The sequence below is a fragment of the Pipistrellus hanaki genome (assembly GCF_964339955.1).
Source record: "Pipistrellus hanaki genome assembly, chromosome: 2".
Classification (NCBI taxonomy): Eukaryota; Metazoa; Chordata; class Mammalia; order Chiroptera; family Vespertilionidae; genus Pipistrellus; species Pipistrellus hanaki.
In genome coordinates this window covers 190140618-190157579 of record NC_140504.1, presented here as the reverse complement: position 1 = coordinate 190157579, position 16962 = coordinate 190140618, and the positions used below count along the sequence as shown (strand labels likewise).

Below are 16962 nucleotides of genomic sequence, written 5' to 3'. Positions count from 1 at the left end.
CTGCAGCTCGGGGGGAACTTTCACCCCAAAGACCTTCTTACAGAGTTACGGATGAAGAGGAGCTGCTTTAGGGAAGTGGGCAAGAGACTAGGCCCATGGAGACGCGGATTACACATAAGAAAGCCATCAGGTTCTCCGCAGGGACAGAGAGCAGCTTTCTCAACGCCGAGGGCCATACACACATAAGGACTGCTAAATGAGAACCAGTCTCTGCTTTGTCAGCCAAAGGCTTGCTGCATTTTAAAAAACGTTATTTGCCACATCAGGAAAGCATTTCATCACACAGAGTACTGGGAGGGGGTTATAAGGGAGGTGTCTACTCATTAAATCCTGCAGGTGGAGTTCAGAGAGCTGGGGGTTTGCAGAAGGAAAGAGAGCAAGAAGGTGAGCGGAATGGGAAGGAGACAATGGGAAACGTGGACAAAGCCCTTTACACCCTGACACGTCGTCCACTGTGAGAAACCCACACTGCCCTTCCCTCCTCTCCTGCTGACAGCACACCTCACATCACTGAGGGTGCAAAGCAGCCTTTCAATTTGGGATGGACGTTAAGGAAAAATGTATCACAGTCTCCTGAACCGTTTTACTGAATCCTGGGCACAAATCTCTCTCTTCTTGATAACTGGCACCCCACCAGGCATCCTACGTCAGCAAGCAAGGAAGACCTCTCCCTTCTTGATCAAGGGTGCCAGACGTTTCTGGTTCATCCCTCAAAACAGTGCTGCTCAACAGGACTTCCCATCGCAACAGAAATGTTCTCCATCTATGTTGTCCAAGATGGCAGCCATGAGTGTGTGTGGCTACTGGTACAAGTGGCCAATGCAACTTGAGGAACTGAAATTTTCATTAATTTAATTTGAATTAATTTGAATTTGGCTAGCCAACTCCAGAACCTGAACAGGGCAAATCTTTTGTCTTGTTCTCCATCATGTGATCAGCACCTAGAACAGTGCCTGGCACTCAACCACATGCTAATTTTTAAAAAGTGCTGTTCAAAGAATAAATCAATTCTTATATATCACTCTCCAAAGCAGAGGTAATCATCCCCCCCGCCCTGTCCCCTCACTGCCACACAGATGTCGATTCTTACCATAGTCTACCCCTCCCTCGCCCCAGACTGCAAGAGAATGTTGACTATTGAGCCTGTGCGGCTTGCCCTCATACCACATCTAGCACCGAGTCCTGTGCAGTAAGGGCTAGTGACGTACAGCGCGGGGTGGGGGAGAAATGACCCCCAGGCTCGCTGTCTGCTGTGCTCCTGCTAACCAACAGAGATGGAGCGACTTTCTACATTTCCTGCTGAGGCCTCTCCGCAGACCCAGAGACAAAGTGCAGTTGAAGGGTGCAGTCACCTCCCGATTTGAAAACTAGGCTTAGTAGTTCCACTCGCCAGTGGGTGTGGAAAACCATCTGAGAGCGAGAATCTGAGCCCCCTTCCCCTACAGGTGCTCTCTGAGTCTCCTCAGCACACTCAGGCTCTGGCCTTCAGCCCTTCGCTTCCCCAGTGAAGCGGCCGCCGTCTTGTGGGCCTGAAAGACGTGCCCAACTGGCTTTCATTTAAAGGCGACCTGATTAGACACAAGAGCCCATCTTTCTTGCAGACTGGGAGCCTGGAATTTTCAAGAAGCCTGTAACTCACATTTCTCCTGGCTCACAGACGGCAGCATTTCAAGCTGTTAGTCCTGGAGCCGGGGTAATTGTAGCTGGGGGGAAAATCATAACATTACCCAGAATATTCTGTGTGGAAGGGGCACTCAGAACACATTTAAGAGCTTAAACGGAGGCCATTTGAAAAAAGACAGATGGACAGGAACACTTAGATTTCAAAAGTCAGGCCTTTCATTTCCCTCAGAGAATGCTTTTTGTTTCAGCTAACAGGTTTCAAACAGTGCTGCTGGCAACGGCCACGCCATAAGGATCTTATTTAAGCAAACGATCAAACAGGATGGAAATGTGTGGGGAAAATCAGAAGGCCTTGAAGTTTTATATCAAAAAGAGGGAAAAGGGAAGAGAAGTCCTGGGCTCTGACACCGGGCTCCTCTGGAGTGCCTGAGGAACGAAGTTTGGAGCTGGCAGGATGACCCGGAGGAGAGGCAGATACCAAGTCCCCCGAGTATCCCGGCCTTGGCATGGATGTGGCCGTGATCCCAGCCTTCCACAGGCTGCTGGGGAATAGCTGCCTCACACAGCAAGCTGGAGTTTTCAGGTGGAAAAAGGAAACATAATGACCTTGACTAAGCATGACTCAGTTCAAGGTTCACCTCTTCCAGGAAGCCTTTGAACCCTGCCTGGTGAGGCTGCTTGTTCTTAGACCCTCAAGTGTCTTTCTCTCAAAGGGCTGGTCCCCCCTCTCCTAGGAGGTTCCCAGCGAGGATTGGACCTGGGCCTATTTTCACAACTGATGCTTCACCACTCTGTGCTGGCCACTCCCACCTGTACCTCCCTCTCCACGCAGGCGCCGAGGCTATGGACAGTCTACTGGACATCTCTACATTCATTAAAGGGCATCTGGAGCTTAAAATGCCCCCAAACCAGCAACTCCCAGAGTCTTCTCCACCTCGATAAACAGTGACCCCACCTTCCAATTGCTCAGGCCAAAACCCTGCAACTGCCCTTCATATCCCATCCACGTGCACACTCTGCTGGCTCAGCTTTTACAAGTAGACTGCTATTCACCCTCTCAGCTCTAGTCTCTGGTCTGGCTTGGATTAGGCCAAAATACATTTTCTATTTAACTTCCATTTGAAGCTAAAAAGGGATCTGAGACATCCTTAAAAATCTCAGCTCAAGCTGGTTTGGCTCAGTGGATAGAGCATTGGATTGCGGACTGAAGGGTCCCAGGTTCAATTCCAGCCAAGGGCACTTGACTGCGTTGTGGGCTCGATCCCCAGTGTGGGGTGTGCAGAGGCAGCCAATCAATGATTCTCTCTCATCATTGATGTTTCTATCTATCTCACCCTCTCCCTTCCTCTCTGAAATCAACAGAAATAAGATAAACTGTGAAAAACCTAGCTCAAACATCACCTCCTTCAGAAAGCCCTCTTGGACTCAACCATGGTCTCTTCTATGCTATCCTCAAACCCTGAATAAGCTTGGCAGTGACTGCATGAATCATATCATACAATAATCGGCTGCTGGATACATCTTTGGTGCTAGACCAGTGATCCACCAGAATAGGGGCTTATGTCACTTTAGTTATTTATTGCCCTCAGCATGGTGATGGAAAAGAGAAAGGAGAGTTGCGTATTTGTTTGACAAAGCTTCATCAAATATCCCTTAAGCACTCAGGCCCTCCCTGTGCTCAGGAACACCATCACGTCCACATCTTGTATCCTGACTTTTGCAGGACTGAACTATAATGAAAGTGCTCACATCCCTTCCCCTTAGACTGTGAGCTCCACCAGGGCAGAGGCCTTTTGTTCATGCTGCGTCTCCGATCCTGACTGAAGGCACTCCACAACAGCTGGCTGACTGCAAAGAAGAAAGGAGGAAGAGAGGGAGGAAGGACTAACAGAAGGACAAATGTAAACAAGGTCGGTGGGCTGCTGCCTGTCCAAGTTCAGTAGTCCAGGTGCTGCCATGTGGCACTGACTGCCCAGGGTGAGGCCTGGCATGACTAAGGGCAGGAGCTCACCTATAGGAGTCCCCGTCTCTGTTGTAGTCACACAAAAGGTAATCCTTTCCCACCACTTTGTCTCTGGCGATTTTCAGTGGCTGGTCAACAGAAGACAGGAGATCTTCACATAGACTGGGAACCTGGCAGGGAGAAAGGAAAAGGCAGAAACAGGGGTTAAAATAACACATCAGATCCAGGCTGGCTAACGGCAACTACAGCCAGATCACGGTCAGCATATTTAACATCTGGCCCTTGGTATCCTGCCAGAATCATGGGCCTGCTCTTTTCTTTTCCACATGTGTCTGACACCAACTGTGTCCCTCTATAAAGAAACCTGTTCTTGAATTACAGTGGAGCGTGATTTCCAATACAGCCTTCCTTCCAAATCTGCGTGCTTTAATTACCTGGTCGCCAGGGTGGTCTGGTACAGTTAAGTATGTATACGCTCATATTGGTCTCCGGTGGGCAAAGCACAAGCTGAAGTCCGAGAAGAAGGTAAACATTTTAAATACACAGGAATCCACAGAACTCGGAGAAGAGTAACCCGTCCATGGCGGCGAACTCCCACAGGCTCCCATGCTGGGTGCAGTTTCCAATACTTTCCAGGCCCCTGGCCAAGCATTACCAGGTTGATTTGTAGAGTCAACCTTACCTGCTGCAAAGACAGGGCCACACCAGCTCCCGCAGCCCGGAGCTCTAGAGGGCTTACTGTACCAGGTTGACCTGCCTGGGACCACCTCAGTGAGAAGGGGGGCCCGAGGTCTTGGGGGCGGGGATGAATCTTGGGGCAAATGCTGCTGAATGTGACGCATGGTCCTACTAGTCATCAGGCCACTGGCCTCTTCTTCCCAACCCAAACATCAATTTCCACCAAAATATTCCAGGAAGGGATGGCAGCACTTTCAGAAGTGGATTCCTTCAGGCTTGAGTCACTTCCATGCTGTATTTTCAATGTGCTGACTTATTCGTTTCATGGGTCTGGGTTTATGGAGGCCCCACCATATCGTTTACCAGGCAAGTGGCTGCCAACTGCACCAATAACCCTTCCGAATGGAAAAGTTAACTCATGTGGCCAGGACACCCAGAACAGCGGCTCGGCAGAGGGGCTGGCAGCTACAGCGGTTCCTGTGTTCTCCTGGGGACCCTCTCCACAGCCAGAACGATGGGGACAGAGACCGCCACCACCTCCGATGCCCGGCCTCACGGGCCTCTCAGGCTCCTCTGCTGAGCCCAGGTGCTGCGGAACTCAGCCTGGAAGGCCTGTCTGGCACAACTAGAGGCTCACATCAAGTCTGGCCTCAGTGAAATGGCGGGTTTCTTCTCCACAGAGCAGCATGTCACCTAGCAACCAAGAGGTACGCACACCACGAACACCTGGACACAACCTGCTTACTTTCAGAATCCCCTCTCCATGAACACCCGCCTGTGTACCCCCCTCCACCAAACAAAGTGACAGACAAAAACGGATCCCCTTCCTCAAATGGGGCTATTTTCAAAGTTAGTTTTGGTATTGATCATATCAACCCCACTACCATTTCCAAGTGTCACACACAGGCTAGGCTCTCTACAGATGGCATATTGTCTGCTTTAAGCTCACCCCTCATCCTGTGAAGTTAAGTGTTACCCCCATTTTACAGGTTTGAGAACTGGGGGCTCAGAGTCATTAAGGTGCCCAATGACCACACAAGAAGCAAGGAGTAGAGACAGAAATCCCCTCTTCTGACCGTAACACTGGTTTACTGGCAGCTAAGAGGAAAGACCGTGCACAACAAGGCACACACTGGTGGCAAACACCCCCTCCCACCTCACCTCCTCACAACCCCCCAAGCTCTGGGTGGCCTCAAGCCTGGAAGAAAGTCCTGGCCAAGGCAAGGGAGATTTTAACAGCTTCCACCCAAAGCAGCTGGGATCTGGAACTGGTCTGGTTTCCTGTTGTTGGCCCCGTAAAACAACCCTGGGCACCCATGGGCCTGCCTCTCCGAGTGTCACTGTTTATTCTGTTGGCTGCTGTCTTGGCTTATCTAGTGGGCCCTGCTTTTGTCTAGAACCCATTTGAACTGGTTGGGGCCCTGACACTATTGGCCCAATGTATCCTGGATTACGCTGAAGACTAAGCAAACGGCTCTGTAGTCAGACTTCCTCACTCCACTGCTTACTGGCCTTCTGGCCTTCTGGGTAAGTCCTTTTATTCTCTACTAAGACTGGATTTCCTCACCTGTAAAGTGGGGATAACAGAAACCAACCTACTGTGATTGGGGGGACCTGAGCTAATGCACCAGCAATCAGTGCAGTGTAAGGGGAAGCATGCACACTAGTAGCTAACATATTTATCCCCTACTCCCTCTGTTGTACTCAATCCTGTCTGCTGTCCATTAGTCTTAGGGCACACTGGCCTGGGTTACACCTGAATTCTCCACGCTGTTTCGGGTGCTGGATAAAAATGGGCCCCTGAGAACCCCGTTTTTCTTAACCCCATTCTGCCTGGAGCCACCTGCTTCACCTTTCCAACCAGTCATGCTGCTTGCAGCTAAGTTTCCCAACACAGGAAAGCTTATAAGATAATGGGGGTTTGGTATGAAATGGGTGAGACTTCATTCCTATCCAAGAAGTTAATCTACAGATAAAAATTATTTGAAAATTCCTTCCTGGCACTTACATAAATTGAATTACATTTTTTCTCCATTTGCTGTCTGTCTCCCTCACTAGAATGCAGACTTTACTGGGCAGGGACTGCAGTCTTGTTTGTGGTTCCATCCCCAGTGCCTATGGCAGTGCTTGGCACACAGCAAGTGCTCAGCATATTTGGGAGGGAGGGGGAAGATTTACAACATGGAGCCTCCCAAACACCAACCGGCTTTAAGAAAAGTTTACTGTAAGGAACTCAACTTTGATGACATCAATGACCAATGTCACTTGTGGTTCACAAATAGGAACCAAGATGTCATACAAATGCTCTCGATAAAAAGAACTGGAGTTTTCATTGAAATCCTGGCATTTTATTAATATACGACCTGGAGGCCAACCTGTGAACAGGAGACCTGGGCTCCAGCCTGTGCTCTGCTGCTGACAGGCCACACAATAAGCACAGAAGGTGAGCTCCACCAGACCTGCATCCGTGAAAACACTCAGGAAAAGACTAATCTAGATGACAGTAATTTCTTCATGACATTTGATTTCTTAAGTGCAGTCCTTTTTCAGAAGAACCCCCTCACCCTTTGTTTTAAGATGTCCTTAATTTTATGAAACCATAGATTTGTTTTTGTTTTAAAGATTGACAACCCAATGAATTACCTACTCCCCCTCCCCTTTTTTATGTTTCTTGCCCGTGTGTGTGTGTGTGTGTGTGTGTGTGTGTGTGTGTATGTGGTGTGGGAGAGGAGAGAGTGGAGAGTGGAGAGGAGAGAGGAAGGAGTAGCAGCCCTTGATCTAGAAAATGGGATCCAGGGTGGCCACATGTCCAAGTAGATCAGATCGGTGTAAAGGATGGAAAGAATCCTCCCACTTTGTAATCAATGCCCTTCACAGCACAGGCAAAACAGATTACGGTAACAGTGCAAAGAATTGATTTGCGATACCAGCTGTCATCAATAGCCACTCTTGTCACTGCTCAGCCTGCCTTTCCTTTTCTTGTCACAGAGCTCCTCATTCCACATAGTTTGAGCAAGGCTGGTCTCCCCACCACAGCCATGGGCCAGCAGAGAGCCACAGCCTAAACAGCCTGGGCTTATTCAGGGAAGGAGCTCTCCTAGGAATCTTCTCCAGGGGCTACAGGAAGGCGCGTGCTTTCTGCCAGGGAAGCTGGGGTGGGGTCAGGGTCCTAGGCTGTAGAAGGCGTCAGAGAATGCCTGCCAGAGCTTCTGAGCACTGGGGAGCCCTGAGATATTATCTGAGGTCCTCAGTCCAGCCACCCTTGAAGATCTGTCAAAGTTCATGGCCAGGTACTAATCAGCTTCAGAAAAACATACATCTGAACTGTTGCTAAAAATAGATAGATAGATAGATAGATAGATAAAATAAAATAAAATAAAATAAAATAAAATAAAATAAAATAAAAGGCAGTGCACAGAAAAACACATAGAACTCAAGAAAGGCATATGATCTGCCCTACCATGCAAAGTACCTGGGGCATAAGGCTGACTGATTCTTTACATAATTCTCACCTTTTGGATAAACTCTGAAGGTGGACCATATTTTTGTATTCTCTTTCCCTCCATCAGTCCTGTTTCTTTGTTCCGAGATAAAATGCTCTGGAGGAATAATCTTACTGTCATCATGTGTAATACAAAGTATGGACTACACAGTGTGCTTAAAGATTTGTGCACAGAGCAGCTGCCCAAGGGTGCATTAGCCATGACCTGGCACCTGATGCCCTTAATCCCACCCCACCTCACCCACCCTCCCATCTCACTCCTTCTCCTCCCATCTCTCCCATCCTTCCACCTCACTCCTCCACTTCTGCCTGAACCCTCTCAAACCACCACACTGCCTACTCACTGCTCCCTGAACACTCACCTGCAAATAAAAGTCCTTCCACTAAAAAAACCTTTCTATTTAGGGTTGTTGGATAAAATAATGGATTGGCCAATTAAATTTTAGTTTCAGATAAATGATGAATAACATTTAGTGTATGTCTCAAATGTTACATGGAACATATTTTCACTTGCTAAATCTGACACACACACACCCCCTCCCCTCCTCTCAAATCCTACCATCCATTAGGGCCCAGCCCAAACTCTAATTTCTTTACCAAGATGTTACATTCTTTGGAATTCCTGCAGTAACACTGATGTCAACTGAACCCCAAATGCCTTGGGGACGGAAGTTCTAACATTGTCATCAGCTATCATTCTACTCCGCCCTCACTATTCAACATTTACTACAGAGCAGAGAACGGTCCTCCAGCACCAGCTCAGGGACACGCACACGAATGCTCCAGTACGTCTGCAGACTTCTGAGGAAATATTAGTCTGGTGACCCGAGGTCTCATTATAAACCCAGACCAAAGGCAGTTCACCTCTGTAATCTAGTCAGTCACTGAATGACCCACTCCTACACTCATCCCCAACGCTACCCCGCCTCCTGGTCATGTCAAACGCTCAGGAGAAATCACATTAAGTCTCACGGATCACGAGTTTGCACAGCAATTTAAGAGAAAGGACAATCCAAACAAAGCCGAGAGTTCATGCTGGGGTGCGTGTATCATGGGCTCGGCTGCTTCTGAAGCCAAGGAGTGCCTCTAGCGAGGACCTGAGATTGGTGCCAACGCCCCAGGGCAAATGATTTCTGTCCAAACTGCTTAATAACCTGTGTAAGGGACGTTCAGATAACACCAAAGGTGTCAGACCAATCCAGATTGCTGGGGGGATTTAAACTTAATTCCAAATGACATGGAATAATAGACAACAGTGCACTGGCCAGGACCCCGTTTCTGCCGTCAGGTCTGGTGGTGGGGTTCAGGGCCCCATCCATTTCTCCAAAGCCACAACTACCCAGAGAGCAGGAGCCACCACGCCCTTCCTACTGAGACCCTCACTGGCTCACTGGTGCCCAGGGGGCCACAGGAAAGACAGAGGGAAAGGGAAATAAAGTGAGATTGGGCAGAAAGAGAAAAATCTCAGAAGCAAGGAAGAGGTTAGGATGCAATTAGCAACGGCCTCCGTGACACCTTAGTAACAATGAGGAAAAGATGAGGAGAATGTCATAGCCAACAACTGGCAGTGCATGCCAGGCACTGTGGCACTATAAACTCTACCTCCATCCCTCCTGCAATCCTCAAAACAGTCCTATAGGTAGGCCCGTTTCCATTCCTATTTTAAAGGAGGGGAAACAGGACCTTAGAGAAATAACTGGCCCCTAGTCACAGAGCTACTAGCTATGTCTAAGAAAGGACACGTGAGACACAGTAAAGCTGAGTTTAAAAAAAAAATCACATCTTGCTATTGCTCCAAAACGGAATACTTTTCTACTATCTAACCCAACAGCTGATCACATGAAAAGAGATACAAATCAGACGTTTCCGGCCACAAGTGAGGTTTGTGTTTGTGCCGCCATATGGTTCTACTTTGCCTCTTCCCTTCTCCATTAGTTATTAATGTTGAAAAAAATTGTTCAACCAGAAAAAGAAACTTGAGACGAACCCTTAAAAAAGCACACAAGCCAGACCAGTCCAGCTCCACGGATAATCTAATCCACGGCGCCCTGTCTTTAAGAAGGGCACCCTTGTACCTTGGCTTTTTAAAAAATGGCCAGAGGAACACATTCCATCTTTTGATCTGCCGGCTGGCTGCGAGCCCGCCACCAGAGAGATAAGAATCAAAACCAGACCCTGTTCGCTGGGTCGCATGAAATCATGGCTGGGCAGTCCTGGCAGGTCCCACTGCCCCCACATCACAACAGCCCACTCCCAAAGGCAGCAAAGCATCGAGGTACTGAGCTCCCTCCCTGTGGCCAGCAGAGGTCTCTGCTTACAGTCTGTTTCTTTTCTTTTTTCCAAGGCCCCAAACTTCTGCCTTATTTCATTTTCAAATAAAAAAAATAGTGTTTTCAGCAACACACACACTAGTGTCAGAAACAATCTACAGTGTGGCATTCTGGACAACGCCAGCCTTGAAATCAAACGTGTTCAAATCCCTGGCCTGCCACTTCCTGAGTGTAAACTTCCCAAAACTCAGAACCGGGGCTACGACACCGCCTCGAAGAGAAATGAATTCCACTCGATGAATGCCAAGTGCCCACGTCGGGAGGTATTCAGCGGAATCGACAGCAGATAAGACAGACACATGCGACCCTGCTCTCACAAAGTGCGTTCGGCCATCAGAGACAGGAAACAAGGAGTGCGCCCAAGAGGCATCAAGACTTGTCACCACAGGCTAAAAGCCACACCAGCTGATGTCACTGAGCACCTCATTCTGAGGCCGGTGCACGGCCCCAGCACCGGGTTGGCCAAGAGCTACTGAGGGTGGAGTGGGACTAGAATCTAAAATCAAAACCCTGGCCCAGCCCTCCCAAAGCCGGGAGTCACCAGGTCAACAAAGTTCCCACCATTCAGTTAGGCTCAGAGGAAAGGGGTGAGACGCCAATGGGGGAGAACTCCGGGTCTGAGTGGACCAAAGCCGCTCCTCCAGGTGCCAGGCCAGAGCAGACACCAGGAGCTGGCACCAGGAAGGGGCTGCGGGCAGGGACCCTGCGCCCACCACCCAGCACAGAGCCTGGTGAGAAACAGGCACTTGGACCTGCTGGACCGAAGGCCTCTCAGGCTTCCACCCTCAACAACTCACACCAGGCGGCCCTATTTCAGATCCAGTTCTGGCCCATTTAATTTTTTTATATTTTTATATCTTATTGATTTCTTACAGAGAGGAAGAGAGAGGGATAGAGAGTTAGAAACATCGATGAGAGAGAATCATCTATCAGCAGCCTCTTGCACACCCCCCACTGGGGATGTGCCCGCAACCAAGGTACATGCCCTTGACCGGAATCGAACCCGGGACCTTTTAGTCCACAGGCCGATGCTCCATCCACTGAGCCAAACCGGTTTCGACCTAGCCCATTATTTAACAGGAGAAAATGTACAATCTTCATTACGAATGTACATGTCAGGGGTGTCATAATATATGAGACCCAGCCTGTATTCTAATTAAGCCATCAGCTGACTCAGAATGACACTCTTTAAGCACAGACTGTAGTCTTCCTTTGAAGACTGTAAACTGCAAGATGTAGCACTAATGAGAACACCACTAATGTGCACGGGAAGTGTAAGGAGCAGTTTCCCAATTTCAGAAACATTAATACTCATGAGCCGCGCACCTCCGATTCGAGACCCTGGCAGCTGACGCAGCTGACGTACACCAGCAGGCTGAGCGCTGGGCTTCCAGTCACTGCAGGTCTAACACCAAGGAAGCTGGCCAACAGGGCCAACATCAAAACAACAAATGTTTTCCTCTACTTAGAAATCAATTTTCACATGCCATTAACAAAGAGCTTTCTCAAGAAACAATAAGCCCCCCCCCCCCCCCTCTATCTTAGGCAGGGGCCCCAAACCACCCCAGAGATAAATAATAAGCAAAGGCAAACTTCCTAGGTTTCAGGCATTCAGACTCAAGACTCAAAAGCTCTGCCCTTTGGAAGCTCGCAGCCTGGAGTAAGAGGCCAGAGGTTTTCTAAAGGAAGGGCAGAACAAAAAGGACAAACTGAAAGGAGAAATTAAAATCACTGTATGTGAGTCCGCCACGGGCACACACAAGGCTCCCGTTGTCCACGTGTAACCTTATGCTTCCTTGGAGGGATGGACCGGGGCTGGGAGCCTAATTAAATTAACCGTTCTCCGGCCAGGAGCTGGCTCCTCACCTGTGTCTGCAGAGAGACGCCGGGGTCTTTCTAAGCCACCTGCTGCTCTTAATTAAGGACTGTCCCTGAGGGACAGAGCACAATACACAGGCGACTTCAGAAGCCACAGGCAGCACACTCACCTCCACTATCTTAGACTCAGTGCTGAGAACGGCAGAGCTGATATTAGAAGCCGTCATATCCGGGGCAGGCAATCCCCCCACCCCCATACTGAGGGCAGCATGCAGGGAAGCTCACCGACTGGGCTCCCGGTCCTCACTGCCGTCTAAAGGTCTCATCCCTGCCCTTCACCCAACAGCCTGGACTCTCCACTCCATGGCCACTTTCTCCACCAGGGCCATGGTCCTTCCCCCAATGCCACCTACTGACCCTCAGTGTCCTTCAAGGTCTGCCTCTCATGCGCGTTCCTAAAGCCACCGAACGAGGCCATTCCCTGTGTAAGCTCCTACAGCTCTGTGCAGATCTGAGTTGGGTGTCTTTCCTCAGGGTGGGGGAAGGCATGCCTGCATGGGCTGGGGCCTCCTAAGTGTTAGTGGAATCACATTGAATTGTGGAAAAGCAGGGTCACTCAGGTTGAGCTCTGATCTGTTGAAGCCCATGGCTGTCCAGTGGAAAGCCAGCTCCCCAAATGTTCTTCAGTGTCTCCCCAAGTTGAAGGGGGACTTAAGCTCTCACACCCTGAGGTTGTGGACGACCGCGCTGCTGGGGCCTATCGGGCTGGGCCTGTCCTCACGCTCCTTGTGGTGCCATCTGAAGCCCAGTGACAGCCTTTCCTTGAGAGCGGGGGCAGAGCCGCGGTCCTCGATGGGACAGCCCTGGCCTGATTTCTCAGGCGAGGCTTCTGAAGTATTGTTGCATTGGCTGCATTCTTATGTCACCTCACATCTTTTAGGGACGAAGGTAAGACTACATGAGAACAGCTCACTTATAACAGTCTTTTGGCTAAGACGCTGTAATTTCATGGGTAGGAGGGGATCTCCACCCAGTATCTTGGTGCCAGATTCAATGACACCCACACAGCCGCCAGAGCTGGAGACTTCAACCACTCAGCAGGGGCCCACCTCGAGCATGTTGCCTGGCAAGTAACCCAGAGACAAAATATTTAAGCTGAAAGAACCATCAACTCAAGGGTGGCAGACAGAAGGACTTGGCAAAGGGGGGGGTCTTCATGAGTAGGTCAGTGTGAACCTCTCTCCTAAAAACCACTTGTCCATCTGTAATGGAAAAGGGCCGCCTTTTCATCACTGGGAGCTCAGGTGAAGGCCCAGCTTCAGGCTCTATAAAACGTGTGTAAGCCACGGTCAGCCTCCCGTCCAGCGGGGAGTGGGCTACCACCATGGAAACACAGAGGGAAGATTCTGGTAGGAAAACGTTGACTAGAAGGGTGTAGGAACTGCTCTTTGCCACCAACTCGGAGAGCCCCTCACAGCTGAGGACAGACCGCTGGCTATTCTCCATGTGTCACAGCGTAGGTGACACCCGGGGAGGTCACGTGTGTGCAGTGGGCAGTAAAGGGACAGCATGGCAAACGTAACAAGGAATCACAAAGCTGGGCCAAACATGGGTGATGGCAACTCAGGAAGCATTTTAGATTTTGAAAGCCCACAAAATACCCTGAAGTACAAGAGGGTTTTCTCAGATCCCAAGACGGAGGAGGAGGTTTCTAGAGTCAGCGAGAGTCTGAGGTCACAAGCAACCTCACCACCACTTCTGAGGCTTCCTGGTGACCAGGCTGACTCCAGGCCAGTACACCGCACTCCGGGGGTCCTGACCGCCACCCCGGAGGCCAGTGACCTTGTGAGGCAGCAGCAGCGGCTCAGAGCCAGGCAGCCACCGAGTCACAAACCAGAGACGTGGCTCTTTCCACCACATGCTCTCCCCAAACTCTCAAGATCACAAACCTCGGAACAGCCCAACAGTCCTCCAAAATTCCAGCGATGCTGCTGTTCCTTTCAAGTGGTGCTGTGGGTGCTGTGTGTGTGTGTGTGTGTGTGTGTGTGAGAATGGGGATGGGGCCAGGGCTATTCACCACATTATGTAAGGTATACCCCAAACAAGCAGTGGCTTTTTCCTCCTCAGCATAGATATCATCCTGGTTGGCAGGCCACAACATTTACATGGAATTCCTTCCACCGAATGGATGTCTCATTAGGTTGTTTTAATTTCACTGAGTCATCCAGCGAAAATGACCAGGCATGGACGAAGAAAAACCCGAGGTTCTTCCTATTGGGGAAGCAGTCAGCTCCACTCAGGAGCAGCTGATGTGTCTTTGGCTGTCTGGGTCATTCAGTACGGAAAGCACTTCTATTTCTCTGCTTTGGCTCATTAGGAAGCAAAGCTCCAAGTTGTGGCTCCAGATGAAATCCACCTAAATGTCTGAGGGATTAAACAGAGCGCCTCATCCTCAAGGAGCTCAAAGTCTAACAGGAAAGAGAGGGGCGCAAATGAAATGACCCTCCAGTCCCTCATCCACCTAGAAACTGCAACAGCACCGACACCAGGAGCACCCACTGCTCTCTCCCAATATTACGGAGATACACGCACACCAAGGGCAACAAAAAAGTGACCAGAGAGCATTTCCAAACACGTCCAAAGAGACTTAAGTTTGCTGGTCACAGGCAGAAAAAAAGAAAAAGAAAAGGAAAACAGAAAAGGAAAAACAAAAAAACCTTCCCCAAACAAAAGTGGGGGCTTTCAAGGAGACTTGCTGAGGGGTAAACATTTTGGAGAGAAGGAATTTTAAACACAAACATAAAAGGGCAGAGAGTCGAGGCAGAAGAGCTATGCAACCACTGGGAGGCCCTTTAATTGGGGAAAGATTTGCAGAGCCCGGGAGCATCAGCACATCTCCCCACGGTCTCAAGAATGGAAAGAATGTGGAAACCAGTGGGTAATCATCAGGTCCAAAAGCTGCTCTCACCAAGGATGAAGCACCTGGTCATGTCCATTGCCACCTTTTCAGCGGTCCCGGTGATCCCTTAAATCAACAGAAGAGGACCACCTGGGAGAAGACTGGGTGGATTCTCTCCTCGCTGAGGTCTTCCTTCTCACAGACAGCATGCCGGAAAGCTCTTCTGTCAGGGTGTTTGGAGGCAGAAATGCAGGGGGAAATGCAGCCCTTCCTCAGACCTAGAGACTACCTGTCATCTGCGTGTATTATACGGCACTTCCACAAGTGTTTCCGAGAGAACTTCCTGCACCTGGGCAGGTTCCTGCACTGAAAGAGAAAAGTGCCAGCCCCGGCGCCATCCAGAGGGAATGCTTGCCTATTTGACTCCCAAGTGGCAGAAACGGAAGCAAGCAGTTACGAAAAGAGCTGCCAATTTTAGGTTATTTCTAAGGGTAACAAAGATCAGGCACAGACCCTGCCGCCCTCTCCTCCCCCAAAAGCTAAGATTCAGGGCCAATGGAAAGTCAGGAGTTTGCTCTGGATTCCCTTGGGAGCAGCGCTATTAGCGACCACAGCTGTGACAGAGGCCCCAGGACTTGCCGGAGCACCTGGAGGATCTGATTCGGAAAGCCCTCGGCCAGATAAAGGCAGCTCATAAAGCACTGTCTTCACAGAGCCAACAGGTCATGGCTTCCAGGAGAGGACTGCGGTGGGCTCTTCCTGAGGCAGGCGGGCACACGGGGTAATCTAGAAAAAAGGCACGTTTCCCAGCTCTAATCTTAAAATTGCAGATAATCAATTGATCTCTGTCCTTTCCCTTTTCCATCTAGAAAGTCTGACCGGCAGCGAGCAGCTGATCCTCAGAGAACAGGAGTGTGTGCCCAGCACCTGTTTCTTGGCGAGGGACCCATGGGGCCTGAACCAATGCCCAGAGCTTACAAGGCATCAATTCACAGGTTATAATCTGGACAGAAACACCGCTGCTACTCCATCTCTGCCCAGCGAACTCCCTTCCTCTCAGCCTATTAGGAGGCGTCTCAGGCTTCAGCTTTCCCTGACACCTGCCCACCAGGGTGGGCTTGGTGCCCGTGTGGTGCTTCCACAGCGCTGTTATACCAGGATTACATCTACTGGGTATCTCTCTCCCGTGACTACGTGCTGCAGCTCAGGCTCCAGCATTCAGGAGGGGCTGGAGCATGCCTTCGGGAGTGCCCGTTATATGCCACACACGGGGGATACAAAGGTGAACAAAGTACACAAGATCCCTGCCCTCAGGGAGCTTAACAGGCAGAAAGGAGTCATATACTTAAGCGATTCTAACTGAGAGTAAAGGCGAGTGCCATGGCTGGTGACAACGTGGTGCAGGGTGGGGGGCGAGGCAGAGAGCTGTTCCCAGCACAGGGGACAGCATGCACAAAGAGCCAACAAGACAGGGCACAGGGCCTTTGGCAGACCCTACAGCAGGCCAGTATGGCTGGAGTAGAGGGGCCTTGGGGAGGCAGGAGGATGGACAGGGCCAGATCAAGAGTTCTCAGGGCTCAATCGGATGACAGAGTGAGTCATGAAGGGCCACGGAGGGTCATGATCAGGACTAGTTTTGGAAAGGTTACTCTGGCTTCAGAGCGGGATGGTGATTGGGTGACTATGACAGGGAGGTCCAGAGGCTGTTAGAATAATCCGGTAACCTAGGGTGGGGTACTAGCAACAAATGTTCACTGATCTGCTGTAAAATGAGGATGCATGTACCTTCCCCTGGCAGGCTGGATGCAGGTAGGCGGCACTCTTTAATCCTCACCGAGAACCTAAGATGCTTACTCACGGCCACCTAGATACTCAGGGCCCATCTACCCCAGCTCAGATGATCTTAAAGATCATCAATGATTTCTACCCTTGCCGGGTACTGACACCTACTGGGCTACCAGGTCTGAGGACATGGGGTTGAGGTCTCCTGAGTTAACGTCTCAGCCCTTTCCTCTCTAAAATCACACAACTGCTGTGGTAACACAACAGTCCTCTCCTCTCAGAGTGTGGGGATGAGACCGTTTATGGGATCATGAACTAATAACTACGTAGCATCAACGATGGAACTATCTGGGGTCTAGGGATATGG

General features: G+C 50.0%; 1 protein-coding gene across 2 annotated transcripts in view; it reads right to left on the bottom strand.

The window, feature by feature from the left end:
* CAPZB (capping actin protein of muscle Z-line subunit beta) overlaps positions 1-16962 on the bottom strand; it is a 113689-nt gene that overhangs the window by 30557 nt on the left and 66170 nt on the right. For both annotated transcript variants that reach the window (XM_084875259.1, XM_084875258.1), the window contains exon 3: positions 3635-3756. In XM_084875259.1, coding sequence (XP_084731385.1) covers positions 3635-3756 — 122 coding nt within the window. The remainder of the gene's footprint in view (positions 1-3634; positions 3757-16962) is intronic.